At 42.5% G+C, this 24,270-nt stretch overlaps 1 protein-coding gene across 7 annotated transcripts in view; it reads left to right on the top strand.

Annotated features, from left to right (window-relative positions):
• ATE1 (arginyltransferase 1) overlaps positions 1-24,270 on the top strand; it is a 159,521-nt gene that overhangs the window by 109,847 nt on the left and 25,404 nt on the right. For 6 of the 7 annotated variants that reach the window (XM_043597734.1, XM_043597733.1, XM_043597731.1 and 3 more), the window contains one exon: positions 9,227-9,347. The exons of the other annotated variant lie outside the window; for it this stretch is intronic. In XM_043597734.1, the coding sequence (XP_043453669.1) occupies positions 9,227-9,347 (121 nt within the window). The remainder of the gene's footprint in view (positions 1-9,226; positions 9,348-24,270) is intronic. 7 annotated transcript variants of the gene reach the window in all.

The following is a 24,270-nucleotide window of genomic DNA, read 5'->3' as shown; positions in this document are numbered from 1 at the left end:
TCCACAAGCCACAGACCCAGGACCACATACCAATCTGTGGAACCGAAACGGTTTCCCGTCACATTTCCTATCTGGTGAAATTTTGACGGACATGTATTTGGGAGCTCAGGAAGGAGACAGCCATGTGGGTCTTGGGTCTGTTTTTGCTTTCGGTAAGTGCCTGACTTTTTTTCAAACATGGTACCACTCAGACTTGGACATGCTACAGAAGGGACCTCTTCTGAGGAGTCTCCCAAGAAAGCTGGTCGTCTCCGCCTTGTGTTTGACCAGCAGCTTGTTTATAGTCCTTGTTGCTGTGCCAAGTGTCACAGCCACATTGCAGCTCTTTGTCCTTCCATGGCACCTTGTACCTACCACCCTGCGTTTGCCCCTGGCTACACAAGTCACGGGGTCCCACGCCTCCCTTTTCCCCAGCTGATCATGAGTGCCTCCCGAGGCTCATTCCATCTTTCCGTCCTTGATGACAAGCAGAGTCCTGTTCATATTGGACTCAGTTGTGATTTTAAGGTTTTGGGAAGTTATTTTGAAAATACTTTTGGGGCGCCTGGGCGGCTCAGTCGGTTAAGCCTCCGACCTCGACTCGGGTCATGATCTCACGGTTCATGAATTCGAGCCCCATCCCATGTCAGGCTCTGTGCTGACAGCTCAGAGCCCGGAGCCTGCTTTGGATTCTGTGTCTCCCTTGCTCTGTGCCCCTTCCCCACTCATGCTCTGTCTCTCTCAAAGGTAAATACGAAAAGAGAGAAAATACTTTTTAACAATTGCGAATATCTTAGCATTTAGGTATAGAAAGAGAAAGGGGATCAGGAGTCTAGGTCTGAGTTCATTGCTACCATTACAGGACCTTCCTGTTTCATCTGCGCAGTAGAAACAGCATCTGTTTTCATTACCTTTGTAATTTATTTGGAGATTTAGCTCCTGGGATGTGCAGAGTCATTACGGAGACTGTGCTTAAACGCTGGGGGAGCTTGTTGTTCATGTTCTTTAAAAAAATTTTTTTTAATGTTTATTTTTATTTTTGAGAGAGACAGAGACAGAATGCGAACGGGTTAGGGGCAGAGAGAGAGGGAGACACAGAATCGGAAGCAGGCTCCAGGCTGTCAGCACAGGGCCCGACGCGGGGCTCGAACTCACGAGCTGTGAAATCATGACCTGAGCTGAAGTCGGACGCTCAACCGACTGAGCCACCCAGGCGCCCCGACATTGTTCATGTTCTTGTCGTCACCAGAGTGACACTGCTGAACTCTGCACAGACGAGGAGGTCTTTTCTCAGGTCATGTCTCCCCCTCCTTTTTCCTAAAATGAAACTTAACAAGCTATGCATTTTTTTAAAAAGGCAGTGTATACCAGTAAAAGAAGGAAAGCAATATTTTCAGCTCTGAGGGGGAAAAAGCTAAATGGACGCGAACTAGTCGTTTCTGACGCTCTCAAGTATGACAACCGCCTTTTAGATTTTAGTGACTCTTCTAGATCCTGTCGTGATCATGTACTTTTTAGTATCCAGTGGTAATTCACAGAACCCCTAAAGGTTGGGAACTGTTTCTGTACAGTAAAAATGCAGTGAAGCTGCCTCATAAACACAAGTTGAGCAGACACTCGTCGATTCCTGTGTGTAAGAAGGGCGTATTTAAAGTGACGTCTGTGTTCAGAGAAGGAAGTAGAAAAGGCCTCCGGGCCGAGTGTCCTGCATTCATCCAGCCAGCAGTCAGCTGATGAGTAGGTTTGGGGATACGTCAGTGAAAAAATCAGACTAAAACTCCTGACCCTGCAAGGAGTTTCCTACGGATCTAATAAGTAAGTAGGAGGAGGAGTGTTAAAAGGCGGCAAGTCCTACAGAAGAAAATAGGAGGGAGAGGCGGGCTTCATTGCGAAGGCAGCACTGGAGCAAAAACTTAAAGTGGATGACAGTCTTGGGAACATCTGTAAGACCAGCAGAGAAAACAGCCAGAAGCCTGGGGTGGGAGCAGGCTTGATGTGTGCTGGGAGCAACCAGGAAGCCAGTGCAGCCAGAGTGGAATGACGAAGGAAGGAAAAAGGCGTAGAAGACAAGCCGGAAGGGTAACGTGGGCCACATCACTTAGGGCCTCGTAGGCAGTGCTGTGGCTTTGGGTTTTGCTCTGCCTCTAACAGGAGTGTGGCAGCGTAAACAAATACTCCCCATTTTAAAACGGATTGCCAGTAGAGTTAATGGTTGCCAGGGCCTTAGTGAGAGAGAAGGGACTGCTAATGGGAAGACAGCTTTTTTTTTTTTTTTTAAAGAATGATAAAAATGTTACGGGATTAGGTAGTGGTGTTGATTGCACAACTTTGCAAAATACACGAAGCACAAGGAACTGTACACCTTAAAAAGGTGAATTTTATGGTATGTGCACTGCATCTCAAAAAAAAATTACAAAAAGCGGTCGATTGCCAGGGCTTGCTAGAACCGTTTTTTTGTTTTGTTTTGTTTTTCCTCCATCTACCTAATGTAGATTTTACCTTTAAAGATCCAGGTTTTGGGAGCGCCTGGGTGGCTCGGTTGAGCGTCCGACTTCGGCTCAGGTCATGATCTTGTGGTTGATGAGTTTGAGCCCCACATCGGTCTCTGTGCTGACAGCCTGGAGCCTGCTTTGGATTCTGTGTCTCCCTCTCTCTCGGCCTCAAAAATAAGTAAACATTAAAAAAAATAAAGATCCAGGTTTTTAGGGGCACCTGGGTGGCTCAGTCAGTTAAGCGCCCGACTCTTGATTTCAGCTCAGGTCATGACCTCGCATTTTGTGAATTTGAGTCCCACATTGGGCTCTGCACTGACATCGCAGAGCCTGCTTCGGATTCTCTTTCTCTCTGCCTCTCCCCAGCTCTTGCACACATGTGCTTGCGCGCGCTCTCTCTCTCTCTCTCAATAAATAAATAAATAAATAAATAAATAAATAAATAAATAAACAAACAAACATTTCTTTAAAAAAAAAAAAACAGGTTTTTAACTAGTTACACCTTAAGGGAAAGTCTTAGTGTTCTTGACTGTGTTTTCATTAGAAGTAAAGGATGTTTGTCTGTTTTAAAGTATCCTTGCTGAAATTGTTAACGATTGTGAAATCAGACTATTCCAGACACCCTTTTTATATGCACTTTACATACCTGTGTCGCTCTCATTTGGTAAGAAATGATAGCAAGATGTTTTTAACCTCTGGTTAGCAAAATGAATGGAATTCTTAGGTTGACTTTTCATTAATACATTTTGCTACACTAAGATAGTCTCTCCATACAGTTTATTTTGTGAGTCATCTACAGGGTAGAAAATTAGATCAATATGATAATGTTCTTCAAATTATGGTCTAAAGCATGCAAGTGAAAAGAATACCTGTTCATTCTATTGACCAAAACCCAAAATTGGATGCCTCTTATTCCAAAAGAAGCAGTTATTTTTAATAGAAATAGAACAGGAAATGTATTTACCACCCCCACTCCCACCCCCGTTTTAGCTTTAACTTTGGAATTTCCTTGAATTTCAATCTATGACAGCCTAGTAAAGTTGACTGAAATATTATGACCATATCCTAATTTTTTTCTCTTCTTTTGGTGGGGTTGTATAAGCATAATTTGGGTTTTACCAATAGTCTAAGTGGTTTTCTTTAAATGAAATGAAATCATTGAATACACTCGTGGAATGGAACATTGATTATTGCTGAGCACTCCAAGCAAAACATTCACTCTTCTGTGATAACTCAAAATGTAGAGGCCCTTAGTTTGTTTCGTGTTCCTCTTTGTTGTCTGCCCCAAAATGGTTTATAACCAGCTGCAGAAGTGATTTCTGTTGGTGAAGCTGTAGGTCAGAGGTCGCCGAACTTGCTTCCCTTTGAGGACTTTGACCGGAGTGGTTGTCCCTCCCAGAAATGTGTAATTAATAATGAGGACTAGGCCTTCCCTCCTCTAAATTTGGGCTTCTTAGAAGATAGCTTTTACATTGCCCAGGCTTCTTGAAGTGCGTCATCTGGAGCCTCCCCTCCTGGAATCGGTGCCTTTGCTGGCCCCTGGGGCCCTGTCCTTGTCAGACGGTGGTCGTGAGATGGGGCGGTCGTGAGATGGGGCGGTCGTGAGATGGGGCGTGGTGATTCTGGAGCTCCTCTTCTGAAATTGTACATCAGATTGCAGGAACGCTCAGAAAAATTGTGAGATAAGCCCTGTCAGACCAATTACGTTTTCAGAATTTCGAGTACTCGAGAAATCTATGGTAACTCTGATTTCTTCTTCTTTGCAAAGAGTTGGCACCCTAGGAGAGGATTAATCTGCTTTCGCCTCATTGTTCCAGGATGAGTGAACGTACTTAGGGGCTGATTAAATATTTTTTCTTCCGACTACAGGAAAGTATGTCCAAATCCTTAAGTAATTACATTCTTAACACAGACATTTCTCATTTTCTCACACTAGCTGCAAAGGCAGGGCAGATTCCAGGCCCTCGCGTTTCTCATTTGTGTGACGGTGACTTTCAGTGGAGCTTTAAGTACTTCCCTCCCCTCACTCTCAACCAGCTAATGTTAGAAATGTTAGAAAGCATAATGTTTCAAAGTGGTTTATTTCATAAAACTCTTTGTATTCTTTGGTGGCTCAGGAGAATAGCTGCTGCAAAGCCCTGAGATAAGCCTACGCTTTGGAGAAAAAGGATGTCTTAACCTAATCTAAACACTTGATTTCGGATGATGAGCAGAAGTCAAAATGTATTCATTTGTGACTCTTCAGTGAGATAAATGAAGTATTTAAAGAGTTAAAAAGAAAATATCCGACCCACTGTTGTGAGCAAGTGTTGCCTGAAAAGAACGTGACATTTTGGAAACCCTGACCCCCTGTACTCAGTCATACTTGCTATGTCCTGGCATGCACTTCATCTTTGTCCTGGTCTGTCGCTACCAGGAGATGTTGAGTTACCTAGAGGCACTCGTTTGTTCATCATTCTGTTCCCAGCCGCCCAGCGTCTGCCGCACAGCGAGGATCCATTTCGTGGTCAGTGACTGTTTTTGAATGTCACTGTCATCGTTAAAGGCAGACATTGGGTTCAGGTGTCTGTGGATGAATCTGCATCTATTTTGTTACTAGACATTCTTGGGATTCTCTGGTTCTGTGTCCCTCCATCACAACAGACAAGATACACCATAACATTTTTATTACTGTTTCCTTGTTCATATTGGTAATATTTTTGTACTAAGTACAGAATTTTATTTTATTTATTTTTTAAGATTCTGTCTTTTAAGTAATCTCTACGGTACCCGACATGGGGCTTGAACTCAAAACCCTGAGATCAAGGGTCACACGCTCTACTGACTGAGCCATTCAGGCGCCCTGCCCCCTAAGTACAGAATTTTAGAAAAATTACCCAAGAAGAGCCGGGAAATTCTGCACATGTAAAGAGCAATCGTAGGGGGATGGTTAGATCTACTAGAGATTAAAATACAATATCAAGCTTTAATAGTTAAAACTGTGTGGCATTGGTACATGAATAGACAGATAGTGTCTAAGTAAATAGGAAGTGCTGAAAGAGATCTAAATATATGTGGAAATTTAGTAAGTTATCAAAAAGGCGTTTAAATCAGCGGGGGAAACAACGGTTCTAAAATGATGTTGAGGCCTCTTGGTAAACATCTGAAAGAAATTAGGTTAGATCCTTTTCTTATACCTTACACCAAAATAAATTCCAGATGGAGCATACATGTGAATGTAAAATTATGAAACCATAAAAGCACTGAAAAGAACATGTAAATGTTTTTATAATATTTGAGTGACAGTGACTTTTTAAAATTATACTGCAAAACTTAGACACTGTTTTAACAAATGATATGTTTGACCACTTACCAGATTTCCACATGGTGAAAGAAAATACCGTACGGAGTCAAAAGATAGATAAGCTAGGGAAGTACAACATATTTTGCAAACCAAGGGTGGATTTCTTTAATATATAAAGAGTTTTTCCAATAACAAAACCAGAAATCTAACAACAGAGGGGGCCAACTTTATGGAAAAGGAAATGCAAATCCTTTCAACGTATGGAATGCTATGTAATGCAAATTCAAACCACAATGAAATGCCATTTCTCAGATTGGCAGAGATTGAAAGTTTTGATTATAGGCTGTGTTGGTAAGGATTTGAGGAAGTTAGCACTGTGTACATTTGTTGCTGATGGAAATGTAAAATGGCACAACTTCAGTGGAAAATAGTTTTGGGCTAATAAAACATAAAAACCCTTACAGCCATCAATTCCAATTCACGGAATTTATCCTGGACATATTCACAGATGATACATGTCCAAGAATGTATTTTCCCAAATGGTTCTACCGTTTTAAACCAACGATATCCAAGTTCTGCATAGTCCAGATCCTTGCCAAAGCTTGTTATTCAGTTTAAAATTAATGGCTTAATTTTAGCCATTCTGGTGGTTATGCAGTGGTATGTTATTATGGTTTTAATGGCATTTCTGGTAACTGATATTGAATATATTTTCAGGTACTTACTAAGCATTCATTTATATTCATATATATTTGGTGCCTTTTTAAAAATGATTTTTTTATTCTTGAGTTAAATTTTTGATACGTTTTAGATACAGCTATGTTTTCTAATATATGTTTTGTTACTATTTTCTCTTAGTCTTTCGCTTGCCTATTTCTTCTTTTTTTTTTTTTTTTTTAAATTTTTTTTTTTCAACATTTATTTATTTTTGGGACAGAGACAGAGCATGAACGGGGGAGGGGCAGAGAGAGAGGGAGACACAGAATGGAAAGAAACAGGCTCCAGGCTCTGAGCCATCAGCCCAGAGCCCGACGCGGGGCTCGAACTCACGGACCGCGAGATCGTGACCTGGCTGAAGTCGGACGCTTAACCGACTGCGCCACCCAGGCGCCCCTCTTCTTTTTTTTTTAATGTTTATTTTTGAGAGAGAGCATGAGCAAGGGAGGGGAAGAGACGGGGGCGGGGAGACACAGAATCCGAAGCAGGCTCCAGGCCCCGAGCTGTCAGCACAGAGCCCGACGCGGGGCATGAACTCACGGACCGTGAGATCATGACGTGAGCCAAAGTCAGACGCTCAACTGACTGAGCCACCCAGGCGCCCTGTTCCCTATTTATTTTCTTAATTTTTTAATGCAGTATATAATTGTCATGAAGTCCAGCTCATTAGTGTCGTTGTTGTTTTTAATGGTTAATGCTTTTTGTGCACTAAGAAATCTTTGTATACTGCAAGGTGAAGAAAATTTACTCCTTTTTTCTTTTTCTGTAGAACTATGCTTATCTTTTTAAACTTAGCTTTTTCCTCCTCATCAGGCTTTCAAAATGGTCTATAACCCAAAAGGAAAATAAAAAAGGTTTAGACCCATTGCTTTTAGACTGCTAGTTTTTCAGATTTGTTGATAAGGACATTGTCACATCATGCTGCTGCTTTCTACCAAGAAAACACTTTCTGAATGAATCTTGCTTTTAACAAGATAGGTATCATTGAATATTGGGCTTTATTACACCTACTAATTATTCATTCATCTCAAATAATCCTGTGTTGTGAATTTTCATGTTGGACGAATATGTGCACCACCTGGAGAGCTGCCCCTATGGATGACCTTGCCTGTGCCAGGGCGGTGAGGCATCAGCAGGGCAGTGAACAGTCTGGAAAAAGCAGGGTCATAGACCTGAGTTTTGGTCTTCCTCCTGTCCAGCAAGCATTCCCATTTCATCCAGAATAGAGTTCAAAACTTGAATTCTGAGGCTTCACAGAATCTGGTCCCAACCTACGTCTCCATTTCTGCAATGCCCCGCTATTTCCTGTTCCTCAGGGTGATCTTGCAACTCTGCGTCTCTGTTTTTACTGTTCCCTTCATCTAGATTGTTCTCATTCCTTTTCATCCTGCCCTGGACTTAACTCCAGTCAGTCTGTTAAATCCGCAATAAAACTCCATATCCTTCTTGAACTCTCTCCCGGCTTCTCAAGAAGAAACTAGTTTGCACACACTCTCTCTGTACGGTCTCCCCCATTAGCTCGCGGACTTCTGACTGCTTCGAATACTGGGGGGTGTGGTGTTTCTTGTACGTCTGAGTGGGGCTTCATACAGTGACCACGTAGCGGGCTGGTTACAGAGAGCCGGTCTGACATAAAGGTATGTGACAGTGTGGAGCCCATAACAGCGGTATTCTTTGTAGAGCGTTTGGCATTCGATAGTGTTTTTCAAACTCTGAAATTGTGACCCATTTGCCGTTCATAAAAGCATTTTTTATGGCTCAGGAGCATCATTAAAAAAAAAAAATGGAGTAGGTTAGGAAATAAAAGATTACATAACACGGGTAAGCGTTCTATAGTAAAAGGTTTGTTTCTAGTTCTATATTTGCGTTTGTGCTTACCAGGTTGTGGCGCAAAGTGTATTTCTTACTATGGGTTGTACCAAACAGAATTGGGAGACACTGCACTGGATTTTAACCTCTATAATGAGTTTTGAAGTTTGCAGTTTTAGAGAAGAGATATTTGGAATTTTTAACTAACTTTGGTACTCCTGAAATTTTTCACTAAATGATTTCACATAATTTGTACCTGTGGGCAAACGATTTTTTTTTTCTTCAGCATCTCGTGTGTAGTCTTTGTTTTAGACTTGGGGTACATAATTGGGTTATAAATATATAAAACATTCTTGCAAAATGGCATTTTTGAAGAAGCTAGAGAATTATAGACGTTTCTCTAAAATTTCTGTAATGTTTTTTAAACTTTATTTACATATATCGGTTTAGATTGTTCATGAAAGTTTCTTGACAAAACAGTAGTTTTTAGTACATTGGAATGGAATGAGTGTTATCAACTAAATCTACAAATTAAAAACTTCTAAAATTTCATTTTTGAAAATGAGTTCACTCCATATATAAATTATGCTTTCATATATGAAAAGACATTTCACTTTGATTTTGAAACTGGGTATTCTTTGCAGTCAGCTCAGCAAGAATCATATATTAAATATTTCTTCCAAAAGGAAGTAGAAACTCGAATCTTCCACATCAATACAGGCATCACAAATAGTGATGCGTTGCTTTTAGAGAGCTTTTGAATCAAATGTGCATCCTTGAGATAGGAAAGCAGTTACTAGAGACAGCTAGTATTTACAGTAAAGCTGCTTCTGGTTGACTTTGTTTAAATTTGTGATTAAAACCTTTCCTGGAACTCTGGAGCCTTGTAACCAGGAAGTTACTGTGTTTGTAAAGCCTGTGTTCTTGTTCCTTCACTTCTCTTTAGGGTCAGTATAGACCTTCTGATTTGTTGTGTCCTGAGACGTATGTTTGGGTGCCCATCGAACAGTGCCTGCCTTCACTTGAGAACTCAAAGTACTGCCGTTTCAACCAGGACCCAGAAGCAGGTACGTTTGGAGCAGAGCTCTGCCAGAAATCCTTGGCATTGTTTTTAGGTTCCTTGTGTGTGGCTTTGGCTCTTAATAGGGTCCAGGTAGCTTTTCATCTATCGTAGAATGTGTATGGTGTATGTGCGCGCACATGTCTGTGTAAGACCGGGAGATGCCACGTGCGCACACACACAACACTCTTGCTTCTGGAAATAAATGCAGAAACCTCATGTGCTTCTGCTCCTTACTAACCCGTCTCCTTCTACTTTGAGCGTTGGTACCACCTTCCGTTTCTGCTACAGCTGTCACAGTGCATAAAAATTCTTCCCTAGACTGTTTAGGTAAAGAAGATAGAAATACTGACCAGTTCGACTGAACAAGGCCGGGGAATGGTTTCCCGAAGGCCAACAGGCTGGGATGGGTTTTGTGACAATACTTTTGTTGTTGTTGACAATACTTACTTGACTTTTTCTTACATCTTTGGTGCTTCTCCTCTCCCGTCCCTTCTTCCACCTCCTGCGCACGCAGTCCAGCCCTAGCCATGTCTTATCTCTTGGTACTCCCCATTTGGATAGTCTGTGCACTGGTGGTAGGCACAGACACTTGCACATACAGCCTGGGGTCAGACTCCCTGCAGGTAGATCCTGGCTCCATCATCAGCCTGTAAATCGTGTGCCCTTGGGCAATTTCATGATCTTCCTGGTCTCAGATTCCTGACCTTCAGAATTAAGATAATAATAGAACCTACCTTGCTGAGCTGTCATGAAGATTAGAGTAAGACAGGCACACTGAGGATAGCCCCCTCGTCTTGCTGGGTTGGCGATGGCTGGGCAAATGGGCACGCGATGTCCCGTAGACTGTGCCACGGGCTTTCATCTGCATTTGCCTTTATTTGCTCTGATTCCTGTCTCCAGAAAAATAACGCAGTTCTAGTCACCTCCCTTTTGTCTAGATCTCGCTCAGTTTTCAGCAGCCTTTCTCACCCTCCCTGCGTTCCCCGGCGGCTTCGTCTATCAGGCACGAGTTGTGGTGCTTGTGGTGGGCATCGACTCTCCATGTGTGTTTTCCTCAGACTGGAGTTCCTGGGTGTTCCCCCTGTGCCTCACTGACGTCTGCCAGAGGAGGCGCCCGGTGCACAGTTAACAATCACATTTTCTGTCTAGTCACCCGTGGTCTAAGCTTGGAGAAAAATCAGAAAAGGGAAACGGAAAGGCCGGGGGAGGGGCAGGGAGTAAATGGAAAGATCAGTTAGGAAGACAAAGGGACAAGCAAAGAAATGCAGGGATTTCTTCTGTTCTAGGATGTGCGTTCTTTACCACCCCCCCCCACCCCCCCCGCCAGAAATGAGGTTTTTTATTTCCAAAAAAGGAAAATTGGTTCATGTTTCATTGTATTTTGGCATCTCCTTGAAAAGCTGTTATGCAATCAAGAGTGGGCACTTCTTACACATGGTGATACCTTAGAATCTGATGAACAAGTGGCCGTAGGGACCCACCTGACTCCTACACCAGACACCCCGAGGTCACCCCAGGCTTCCTAGACATTTAGGGTTCGTAGAACAACCAGGGCTTTATAGTTCTGCACCTCCGATTGTCAGCATTTCATTATTTCATTTTAAGTAGAATTACACCTGACTGATCAGACAGACAGACGCATTGCTTACGGACAGCCGTACTGAATTTGTCAGCGTTTGAGTCAGGCTCAAAGCGAAGGTAGTGGTAGTTCAGAGGAAAGCAAATACTTACCTGCTGTCCCTTCAAAAAAATAGTTTTTTCCTTTTTAGCTTTTCTCAAGGGCAGCTCAGAGTCATTTCCTTCTGGTGAGAACAGCTAACCGTCTTACTGCATTATTTCACGTTCACATACAAAAGTGGATAAGTTCCTTCCAACTAAATAAAAATGATCACGAATTGGTTTCTGACTCCCAAACTTAAGACGCAGTTTCACCATCCCCTTTTTCTTTCCTGGATCTATTTTTTTTTTTTTTAATTTTTTTTTCAACGTTTATTTATTTTTGGGACAGAGAGACAGAGCATGAACGGGGGAGGGGCAGAGAGAGAGGGAGACACAGAATCGGAAACAGGCTCCAGGCTCTGAGCCATCAGCCCAGAGCCCGACGCGGGGCTCGAACTCACAGACCGCGAGATCGTGACCTGGCTGAAGTCGGACGCTTAACCGACTGCGCCACCCAGGCGCCCCGATTCCTGGATCTATTTTAAAGGTTGCTTCTCTTATATAATATTTGGAGATTAAGACAATCACAGGCTCTGTCTGTTGTAGAAAGCTGAAAAGGTAACTGAATAATTTCCATGCACTGAACATTCAAGTAAAGATTTATTCATGTTAATAGACTTCAAATTCATTTTCTGAAGTTAGCACTGAGGAGCATTTCATGGCAAAGAAAATTTGAAGTCTCATTTCGACGGGACTACACCATGGTGAGTGAAGAGTGTGCATGACATGCTTTTCTCCTGTAATCTGTTACATTCCAGTTCTTACGGCATAAGCTCTAGGTCTTAATATATTCATTGTTTCGAATCCATTTACAAAAGTCAGAGGACTAAGTTTTCTTCTTCAAAGAAAAGGAAGATCCTTTTCCGTATGCTGAGTCTTTGGAACTTGCAAGAGAACACTGTACAGTTTTATCAGTATTGAATATCACAGTCCAGACACTATTTGAAATCAGACTTATGTCCTGTGGTTTTAGGAAATTAAAATGCAGTTACATGCTGAAAGGTATTGAGCATGCTGTGAAACATGGTCATTTGAGATTTAAATGGCAATCTGTGAGAAACCGTTCTCTTCTCTTGGGTCAGTTTCACTTTTACATGACCCAAACTCCGACTCAGACAAAATACAGAGTTTAATATGGACACCGTTGTTAGTCGGCATGGTGCTTTTTTCCACTAAATCTGTTTCTCCTCCCAGCTGTTCAGTAGTTAAATTACTCTGCAGAAGGCACAGCTGATCGCCACAGGTCTCTGTAAAAACAGTTCAGCTACAAGGTGTATCAGGAGCCACTTGTAAGAAAAATTGCATTTCCCTCCATCCTGAATTGATGTAAGCCTCTGGAAATCCTACCCCTCCCTGCCCTCCACCCCCTACTCCCCTACCTCCCGCATTTTGGAGGTTTGGGGTTATATGGTTATTTGGTTAACTAGGAAGTGTGCATTAGGGTAAAAACCTGTTGTAGTTACTGCTTTCATGTATGGTGGGGGGGGAGGGGCCGACAAAAGGGAGCAACTTGGAAAATTCTAAAGACGTCTCTTGGTTCATAAATAGGTCTTTTGTTTTTGAATTCAGGAACTCTGCCTACTCCAAAGAAAGGAATTGAGAAGTTTCTCAAACCATTCTTAAGTAAAAAATCTGTCAGATTGCTTATTAAATTGATAGTTGGATATGTGTAGAATTCAAAAATCCTGCATTACAGTTACACGTTGTCTCTTTTGTTTAAATTATCTTTAAAAAATGTTTACTGGGAACAGTAGTAGAAGATTTATCCAAATGCATAAAACCATGCCAAGAAGAAATATTGGAATGGCCCATCGATCTCTCTACAGCAGTAATCACTGTCAGTATTTTTATGCTCTCATCCGGATCTTTTTTCTCTGCATACCTTGGTTAAACAACAGAGCAGGAATCATCCTTCACACCTGTGTTGTTTTTTTTTCTGAGTACTCTGTGTTTCTTCTTCCTTTTAGTAAGGCAAAACCTACTGGGCCACTGATTTGGGGCTTCAGCTGACAAATGCCACTACTTAGGTGACAGGCAGCGTCTGCCACCGATACTTCATAAGAGGCATTGGAAGCAAAGCGGATGTTTTGGAGCTGGTTTGAGGACCATGATAAATTATGAGTTGATTTGACTCTTAATGTCGTACAGGTGTTATACTATTTATCGTTGGTAGTAGAATCCTTTTGGGGGGTCTCGCTGGCTTAGTCGGTAGAGCATGTGACTCTTGATCTCGGGGTCGGGAGTTGAAGCCGCACACTGGGCGTGGAGCCTACTTAGAAAAAGTCCCTTTGGTTCCAGACTTGTAAAAAAGGATAACCTCACTGAGCATATGCTGGTTCCCAAGTACCATCTCTGGTTCCTCCTGCGTTACCCCCGTTGATCCTCAGCACGTGAGGGAATGTTTCGTGATTGACCTCCTCAGATACTATTTACCGCGAAAATATCAGCGGATGCTTGTTTTTTAACCAGAGATTTAAAATATTTTTAATTCAGATATTGCGCTTTCATTTTTGTAAGTACTTTTAGCATTTATTTCAAAGAAGCTAAGTAGAATGATCTTTATTTCTGTCTCTATGATAATTACAGCAGTATAGACATTTTACCACAGATTAGTCTAGATTTCACTCCCTCTTTTCTATACATACTTGAAAATGATTGCAAGAAATTTCCTAATTTGTCTAAGTCATGATATCAGAATATTGAATTTAAGTTTGCTGTAAAAAGGACAGCACCTAATTTTGTCTTAGTGCTTGCTGCATTTCCCCAAGTTAGAGGATTTCTAAGACGTTTTACCTTTTGCAGCCAGTTAATGAAAATCTAAGTGTAAGGAGCTCAACCCTGAACTTCCAAGACTCCAATCTGTGTTACCTGATGCTTTCATTTGTCTCTTCTCTTTGCTGCCTTCTTCTTTCTTGCTGGCATGGTTCCCTGGCACTTTTTCTATAGTGTCGTCGTTTCTGTCGTAAATGCCCATCGAGAAAGCAAGTCCCACTCTGACCGCGTGTGGGATGATCAGGTTCAGAAAGAATTCTGACTGTATTCGCTTGCCTGGTTTCTCCAAGCCCGGTCTCACTTCCCGAATACTGTGTTCATGGTCCCTCCAAAGGGTGTACCCTCAGCCACAGTGTCGCCTTGGTCACTAGGAAGTCATGCAGAATGACAAAAAGATAAACCAAAACTTCTGAGGGTCCCTAAAAACGTGCTGCGGTGAGAAGTTACAATTAAGTGGACAGTGTCTTTCTTAATGACCGTAGGTGTGCAGTGAAGCTGGATTTGAGGATGACTTCCCGCTTGAAGTCGCAGAGTGAATGATGTTTGATTGCTGGACGCTTAGTAAACATAAGTTCTTTGTTGCCGGTAGAGATGGTGGTGCCGGGACGTAGCTGGGTGGAGACAGAAGCGGTTGAAGCCCGGCGTCGAGACAAAATGTTTTCGGAAATTTGGCTTTTTTGGATTTGGTGAACCTGGAGAACGTATTTTTGACGTGGAAAACATCAAACATAGAAACAGAGAAAGTTAAAGCCTTGTAAGTTTTCAGTTTACTCTCTGTCTGCTGGAAAATACTTCTTCATTATAGCGTTCCTCTCTCTTCCCGCTTACCCGTTTCTCAGAGGTACCCTTTCTAATCCAGATGTTAGTGTAGCACTAATACGACTGCTGGCTTAAAAGTGAGAAACGAGGTTTCCCCCCTTGTGACATGGTCTTCTAATGAGGACAGAGAGGAGCAAGGAGAGAGGCCTTTCCTACGATACTTGTGCGTAACACTGAAGGATTGTAACATTTTAGTGTGTGCGCTTTCTACCAGAAAACCTGAGACGGACTTTTAAGGTAAACTTCCAACAGTTGCAAAGACTGTGTGCATTTTTTCAGTGTTTTACAGCCAGTCTCGCACAAGAGAAATTTTAAAACTACTGCTTTGCAAATTTTTACCAGGCAGTCTTTGCTCAGTAAAGCACGCGCGAGCAGTAAGCCAGTGACCGAAGCTGGCTGGAGCCCTGGCCGGAGGCAGACTGAAATAGCTCTGAAAAACTTTGAAAAGCAGACTTGAGGTTTCCATTTAGCTGTTAAAGAAAGATTTCCCTGATCCCGTTGTCTTTTCTTATGGAACAGATCAATTTTTAAAAATAAACAATTCCTTTTACAGTCACCCAGTTTTTAAAGTTGAATTAATCCTATGATTTTCAAATCATTAACTAATCCATTTTGAAATCATTCCAGTAGGCTGGAAACTACCAATACACTTCAGACCGTGTCTAAAAAAATGCTAGTTCTGCCTGGCTTTAATGTGTGGCGTCTTAGAGTAGTGTTTTGTTTGTTTGAATAAAAAAAAAACTGACGTTTTTGAATGTAACGAAGAGGTTGTCCAAAATGTCACTTAGAGGATAAAAATAAAGCCCACAGCTGCTTCAGTGCTGGCTGAACAATGATACGCCGTTGAATGGAAGACACCGTCAGTTTTAAGTCCTCTATCTTACGTTGAATGGAAGACGCCGTCAGTTTTAAGTCCTCTATCTTACGTACCGCTAAGAAAGAAAAAATGTTGCCAGTTAGACTATGACTCTGTCAGTTGTAAGATGCATCTGGAAATACCAGAATGTGTGAAAATGTGAATCTTCATGACGTAGAGGAAATGTGGTTCAGTCTGTGCACCGAAGTACTGGGCAAAGCCATGGAGTACCTAAGAGACTTGTTTTTATTTGTTAGGGAGCTTTGTGGCATCTCGCTTGTAGGCATTAAATATATTATAAGTGGGGTGCACACCTATGTGTCAGAGTTAGAAGGCATCAGTTCCACCTGCTTTTTGATAAAAACAAGATTACTGTCATGGATATATGACAACAGCAGAGTTCTTTTAATACCCTCTCCCATAGACTTCAGAAAATTTTGAGAAGACCTGTAACTACTTCACAGGGATACTTTATTGTAATGTAAGTAAAAATGTTTTACTACTCAAAAAGCAGTGACATTCTGTAAGCATTAATGATTTCAATGCATTCTGGTCTTCAATAAATTTTAAAAATTTAAAAACTTTGATGTTGGAAGGCAAGGATAAAAATAGAGAATTTAAATTAAACTTTGCTTAGCCCATAAATTCAGCGATCTCGGACACCTGATGGAATAACGATTAAAGATGAAATAGTAAAGAAGGGGCAAAAGATCCTATCCTTCGATGCCATCGAGCTTGTCATCAACCCTAAGTCGTGCCATTAATTGAACACTTGTGAATTATCAGTGAGTATTCTTGGTTTAACTTGTGGCTCCATAGTAACAGAACGTGAATCATTAGCTTAGTGGGAAAAAATTCTGGAAGGGGGTTTGATGCTCTATTTTGGAGCCTGCATCATTTGCTGTTCAGTGCAGTGTCTGCTGGCTACTGGAGGAGCTAAGACAAAGACAAGCCACAGTCCAAAGGTTTCTTAGATCATTCACACCCAGCTCCAATATAAGAATGAAGTCACTGCGTTTGTCTGCACGGTATTTTGAAACTGTTTAGATTCTCTTTTGTGTCCGTTAATATTCAGTCTCTCTGCAGGAGAATAAGCAAGCTGTAACATGAAGGTATGAGAAGGTCTGTTTATTTTAGGAGTGTTCTTGTATGTGATGCCAGCAAAATGTTTTTAATATAAATATGGAAACTGGGGTAGAATTCCTGTTCTTGTAAGAAACGTGTTTTCCTAGCTGCCATTCATTTGAAATAGGTATCATTTATGGGAGACTTGTTCATGCTTCTGTAGCGTGTTCACTGATAACAAGATGAAATTTGTCTGAAATTAGGAAGGACCTGTTGACAATTGGGAAAGAAGTAAAGCCACCTGCTCCGCTAACTGACCAAAATAAAAAAGCAAGAGTAAAAATTCTGATGCCGAAGCGACTCTCAGCCGGGTTTCCTTCCAGAAGCAGATCCTGAAATGTGGGCTTGCGTTGATGGGAGCAGGAGTGGGGGCTGGTGCGGGTGAACTAGCGAAGGGAGGAGGAGAAGGTAACGGAAGTGTCTGTGCGCGCAGTGCGGTCCGGCACTTTAATGACTGGACGTCAGTCCCTTGAGAAACCTATTTCGGAATCGACTGCCTGAGGGACCAAAGGAAGACGTATGTGCTCGCCTGGCCTTTGTTCTCCACTGGCTGTTGATTATCTCACAGGGGGTTAGTGTCTCTGCCCTGTCCTTTGTACCTGTGCAAATGGAGAGCAGGCCGCTGCATCTGAAAGGAAGCAGGGCAGGCCGATGGACCCTTCACAGAACCATGCACAGTGGGGGTGCCGCGAGTCAGAGATGAGGCTCGGGGATACAGGGCAGTGCCCAAGGAGTGTCTAACCCAGAAGAAGTACAGGTCGAGGTGGCACGTCCCTAGCGTTAGCTGACCGTGCCGGCCGCACTGGCGCAGGTCGCATCTGGACCGTGAGCACGAGGAAGTAGTGGACTTAAAAAGTCGTTGGAGGAGCCGGGCAAGAATTAGAATCATAAATGTGAAGAATTCATAAAATCATTCACTCAACAAATATTTATTCAGCCGGGTATTATGCTTTATGACGGGGAGGTAGATTAGTCCTCCCTCCCTCAGAGGGCTTGCGGAGGACGCAGACAACTATCGTGCAGTTTTCGTAAAGTGTGATAAGTGGCCTATTGGGGGAGATAGGTGCAGTTAGTTCACAGAGGAGGGTCCTCAGCTCAGATCTGCACAGGGTGTGGGAGGGCAGGGAATGCTTCTTGGATGACGTCTCAGAATTTTTAGAGGAAGGGAATGCAAGAGCTTCAGGGAGAGACAACAGCATGTTCAGAAGGCCCAGGGGGCAGAGAGCACACCTAGAGTTTGGGGGGCAGGCTGGGTGGGGGAGATCTAGCTGGCTAGCGAAGGACTGGTCATTGTAAGGACTTCGATGTTTCTCCTGAGAGCACCAGAAGGCCAGGAGAGGGTTTAGGCACCCGATGGCATCCAGAAGTTCTGTCATTTCTACTCCACATGTGGAGAGTGACCAGGACTCAGACCGGAGGTAGGAAGACTAATCAGGAGGATTTTGCACACAGTACTCCAAGCAAAGGATGATGGTGGCCTGGACGTGGGTGGTAACTGTTGGGAATGGGATGGGAGCAAATGGATGCTAAGGATATTCGGGAGGTGGGGTACATGGAACCGGCTGGTTGATTGTGTATGGCGAGGGTGAGGGGAGAGAGTTTAGGTTCTGACACGAACTGAGTTAATGCTTACTCTTCATTTGTGACATGAAGCACATGAACAGAGGGGCAGATTTGGGGGGGGAGGAGGAGAGGAATGGTGAGTTTGGCTTGGACATGTTGAATCGGGGGTGTTTGGAGACATGGACAGAGATGTTGGGGAGGCAGGTGGACATACAGACCTTAAACTGATGAACAGCCTGGGAAGGAGGCACTAGTACGTGTGCGGAAGCCTTACGAGTGAATATGCCCTAGTTCGGAGTGAAGAACAACAGTCCCAGACGAGAAGCCTGAGGAACCCCACTATGGAACCCCACTATGGAATGACTGAGTAGATGATGAAGAGGCCAAAGGAGTGTGGGGTCATGGAAGCCACGTGAAGCATGTTCAAGAAATGGGGAGCAATGGCAGTGTCCGATTCTGCCAACAGGGCTTGGGAAGCATCTTTGGAGGATCCTGGCAAGACCTGTGTTCGTTTGGACGAGGATAAAATAGTGTTGTCAAGGCTTAAAAACTGAGTGGAAGTTAAGAAGGCGACCATGATCAAATATGAATTTTGAAGATAGTAGCTCTAGAGAGGTAAATCTGATGGCAGAAGACTTTTAAAAAATGGGAGAGACTTGAACATTGTCAAAAGCGGATGGGAGTTAGCAAAGAGAAGGATGAACTATAAGAGAGAGGTGGAAATCAGTGTATCAAGGTCTCTGGGACGAAGCACAAGGAAAATCAAGGACACAGGAAGACCAGCCTTAGATCGTAAGGACCCTTTGTTGTAGGAGAGGGTGAGGAAGGGCTCAGTGCACTGAAGAGAAATAGACTGGTGTGGTGGCAGCAAGTTGGATGCTTTCTCATTTGGTACCTTTTCTTTTCCATTTGGAATGCGTGCTGGTGAAGGGGGGAGATGGCAGGGTAAGAAGAATGGGAGACAGAGCTGATGGCCAGTCGTTGTCAGAGTCCGTGAGGGTGAGATCATGTAGAGGAGATGCTTCTCTGACGGCCTGGGGAAGGCAGACCGTTGTCTGGTTTCCAGGGTGTGGGCTTGTCAGGCCGTTGCCGTGGAAGGGCAAGAATTGAAGGCTGTTGGCAGCGAAATGGTGGGAATATGGCGATGGCATCTGAATTCAGTTAGAAAGGAACTGAAGGGACAAATGGAGCTACATGTCATAGAAGGGGTCAAAGGACTGGAGGTCCCAAAACCAGGATGATGGGCTGACAACTCCCTGCAAGGATAGGAAATGGTGTCCAGAGAAGAAAGAGGGTCTGATTTTACAGTTTGGAGGCATGACAAGCTTTGGCCTGGGGTTTGGGGAGCCTAAGTCGCATTAAGGTGGAGTTACTGAAGAAGACTGGAGGAACGAGGATGGCAGCCCACGTGGACCGGCCGGAGATTTCCGTTCCTTCGTGCCATTTAGATGTAAGAGTGGTGATGTCCCTAAGTGAAGCTCCTTCTTATCTATCAAACAATTCTGATGTTTCTAGCCCCCGGCAACATAAACACAAGATCAAGGGCCTCCCGCTCGTCAGTATAGGATAGAGAACAAACAGAGTTCTGTTTTCCAGAAAAAGCTCATTTTGTACAGACAGTGATCTTGAGAACACCTGTCTATCTTTGTTTTTTTACAGTTTTAACTACAGCTCATTGAAAAATACATAGTTTATATCTCCAGCTAGTACACGGTGCTTCTGTGTGTGTGCAAGTGTCATGTCTGTATATATAGATTTGAAGCCAGAGTCTCATGAAATAGTGCTTATCCTCCTGCAGATGTGATACACTCCATCTTCTTTACTATTTTATTTTAAAAAATGAGTCTTTCTTAAAAGAAAAATTAATGTTTATTTTTGAGAGAGAGAGAGAGAGAGCATGAGCGAGGGAGGGGCAGAGAGAGAGAGAGGGAGACACAGAATCCAAAGCAGGCTCCAGGCTCTGAGCTGTCAGCACACAGCCTGATCCAGGGCTTGAGCTCATGAACCCCGAGATCATGACCTGAGCTAAAGTCGGACGCTTAACCGGCTAAGTCACCCGAGGGCCCCTCAGACATTTTCCTTCTTAATTTGGTTTTTTCCAGGTTGAAAGACAAAACCAGAGCCTATTTACAGTGCCTCTTCAGTGACCTCGTATCTCAAAGAGGTGGACCCGTAGCCCATGACCAAGTGTGTTCTTACCTGATTACATGGTCTGCTGACTACAGTTTGCCTTCCTTGAGCCCAAAAGGTTATGTCTTAACTGGAATGTGCATTGCGTTTAGGTCTTAAGATGTGTCATTGATTCCTAACTAACTCTAAAGGTCCTTGAGCTGATGGGATTGTCACGTTGACCAACATACCACATTGTTGTGTTCTTAGGGTCGTCCAAATCACGAGTTGAATGGTAGTTACATTCAGTTGAATTTTTAGTATCTTTCGGAGCATTTTCTGATTATTTATTCACAACTTCCAAAACCAGTCTATTAACTTTATTTATATTTAATACTTAACCATTTCTCCCATATAATAGCAGGTCACTGGAGCATGAACGCCAAGTGACAGTATTTAAAGTAGAAGTATGAAGACAGTAGTTCTGCCACACGCTAGCTTTGTGACTTTAGGCGGGTCACGAGTTTCTCAGCCTCAGTTTCATTAGCTGTGAAGTGGGGCATTCAGACTACATGAAATGAAGGATTTTTTAAAAAAAATTTTTAAGTTTTTATTTAAAGTCCAGTTAGTTAACATAGAGCGTAATACTAGTTTCAGGAGTACAATACAGTGATTCAGCACTTCCGTACCTTACCCAGTGCTCATCATAACAAGTGCAGACCTTAGTCCCCATCACCCGTTTAACCCACCCTCCCCCCACCCCCTGCCACCAACCTCTCCTCTCGTAACCATCACTTTTAGGTTAGAGTCTGTTTCTATAGTTAAGAGTCTGTTTCTTGGTTTGCCTCTCTCTTTTTTTCCCCTTTGCTAATTTGTTTCTTAAACTCCACTTACGAATGAAATCATACAGTATTTGTCTTTCTCTGACTTATTTTGTTTAATGTAATACTTTCTAGCTCCATCCATGTCATTGCACATGACAAGATTTCATTCTCTTTTATGGCTAATATTCCATTATGTGTATGTATGTATGTGTGTATATATATATACATGTGTGTGTATGTATGTATGTATGTATATACATATATATACATATATATGTGTGTGTGTATATATGTATGTGTATATATATATGTATGTGTATACTTATATATATACATATATACCACATCTTCTTGATCCATTCATCGGTTGGTGGACACTTGGGCCGTTTCCATAATTTGGCTGTTGTGGATAATGCTCCTGTAAACATCAGGGTGCATGTATGCCTTTGAATTAGTATTTTTATATTCTTTGGGTAAATACCTAGTAGTGCAACTGTTGGATCATAGGGTAGTTTTCACTTTTGGAGGAACCTCCATATTGTTTTCCAAAATGTCCACACCAGTTTGCATTCCCACCAGCATACACAAAAATAAATTCAAAATGGATTAAAGACCTAAATGTGAGACCTGCAACCATAAAAATCCTAGAAGAGAACATAGGCAGTAAGCTCTTTGACATTGACTGCAGCAACTTCCTTCTAGACAGGTCTCCTGAGGCAGGGGAAACAAAAGCAAAAATAAGGTATTGGGACTTCATACAAATTAAAAGCTTCTTTATAGCAAAGGAAACAACAAAACTAAAAGGCAACCTATTTAATGGGAGAAGATTGACATATCTGATAAAGGGTTAACATCCAAAATACGTAAAGAACTAAAACTCAGTACTCCAAAGAAAAGGATTCGAGTATGTTTTGGGACCTCCAGATGTTTAGGACTTTTTGTGAGGATCACACTATTAAAAAACTAGAATGCATTACATAAAGGTAAGGTATACGATTCTGAAGCATAAAGTGATAGGCATCACATAAACCTTGTAGCATTTTCCATAGTTGTGCTGGACTTCACTACAGTGAACCCTTTCACCCGCCTTCTCTGTTCTATTAGGAGCAGAAGATTCAAGTTGCAGTTTCAGATGAGGCCAAGTCTTCAAGAAAGTGTTTTCCAAACTCTTGAATATGGTCCACCGTAAAAAAGGGATTTTCCAGTGTGACAGTACACATTTCCGTGTTTCTCGCAAACACAGCTGAAACAAAGCCGTGCTGACCATTACTCATCTTTACTCATGGGAGGCACTCCAGTATTTTTGAGTTGGTTCTAGGATTGAGAGATGAGGATGGGGGGGAAAGCCCTGGATTCTCACTCCAACTTTGCTCTCCTTCTGTTCTGATAGACGTAGTCGTGGTAGCAGCGATTGCCACGATGAATATTGGTTGGTCCACCTGTTGTGCTCATCACTTAGCATTTATCATCTTAATTCATCCTTCCACTGACTCACATTCACCTCGCTGAGTATTGCTGTTACCTGTCGATCAGTATTCATGAGGCAAACAACTGATTAGTAGCAGAAAGAGGTTGAGTTGGGCGAGTGTCGTAAGAGTATTCCTGTCCCTGGAAGGACCTATTTAAATTACTCTCTGAACATCTCACAGTTGTAGTTGTTGGAGAGTCCTTTGCCGAGAGGTGGATATTATGTGTATGTGGTATGTACATGCAGCAATCCCTGGCCCTGAGAGCTGAGGACAGACCGAGGAATGTGCCCCACACAGCTACGTTACCATCCTGAGTGGCCATCTTTGAATGACCAGTTACTACCCTAGACAGCTTTGGGTGGGGGCTCTAGATCAGATATTTTGAGCCTGTCAGGTGTAGTTTGCGTGTTTGAAATAATGGGCCCACTCATCAAAAGCCTGAGGAAGTTTTGGGCCATAGGCAAAAACTGGACTATAGGCAAGAAAAAATGGTACAAGTTTGAATTGGTTTCTTTCTATTTAAGAGCACTTCTATCTCTCCAGGCTTTCTTGGTCAGTTGCTGACAGGGCTCTCTGTTTCTTAATTCCAGTGATATTAGTAACTAAGATAGCAGTTTTGCTCATGGTTTTCATTTTGTGTTTTATCCTTGTGTATGCACACATACATGGGCTTTGGGTAAGAAAAGTCACTAGTACATTGGCGAGGTGACAGAATGGTTCCCCTCCTCTCCTCTGCTGTGGCAGATTTGGATTCAGGATGGTCGCACAGACCTTTATGTTCTCGTAAGTGGTCTACTGTCCATCTTGGTCAGGATTCTCGTGTTTTTATGTTTTACTGGGGCCTCAACTTGTAATTTTACTGATCAGGTATTCTAAAGAGTATGTCCTAGCTAGATAGTTAACTGAAAACTGTATATAAAACTAAACAAAATTGTATTCTGTGGTATCACACAATAATATTATTGTTTATCATGTATCTTAGCAAACTACACAGTTGTATGCCCAATTTTTAAAATACCTCCTCACTTTTGTCTGTTACATAACTGTCTTTGTCTACCAAGTGTCTGGATTCTCCAGATGTGTCTGCCTTTGAAGAAAGATACGACCTTAGAGGCTTACCTCTTTTGACAAACTCTGGACTGAAATACTATGTCCGTTGATTTTATGATGCAGTCACAGATGCCCTTTAAAACATATTTTACTCTAAGTAAACACGATTTGAGTATGTTAGCGGAAATTTAAATCAATACCACTTGTGTTTTCCTCTTTTAATTTCTTTTTTGCTTACTTAATGTTAAGTTGCATAGATCATTTCTTTGAGCAGACAGCAGCAGAGTTTACTGCAGTCGTCTGAACCTTGGCATCAGGAACTCTGAGTTCTAATTTCACGTTCAGATCTAAGTTACATTCCCTTCGTAAAGATGCCTTTCTTCCAAGGAGTCGGTTGTAAGTATGACAGTGGCTATGGAAGCCCGTGATGCAGGTGCCAGGGAGAGCTCGGGAACGCTGTGCCCTTTGAACTTTGTCCTCAGCTCTTTCTCCACCTGTCGTCTGCACAGGCCTTCTCAGTCTGAAGCGAATTATTGTTCATGTGGGAGCTTTGATACACATCTTAAAGTAATGCCAGGTGATTCCTCAAAACTGAATGAAACCAAAAAACAAGGTCTTTCG

This window comes from Prionailurus bengalensis, chromosome D2 (assembly GCF_016509475.1).
Source record: "Prionailurus bengalensis isolate Pbe53 chromosome D2, Fcat_Pben_1.1_paternal_pri, whole genome shotgun sequence".
In the NCBI taxonomy this organism is placed as follows: Eukaryota; Metazoa; Chordata; class Mammalia; order Carnivora; family Felidae; genus Prionailurus; species Prionailurus bengalensis.
Note: the sequence above shows the minus strand (reverse complement) of the source record. Positions and strands in the feature narration are given on the sequence as shown.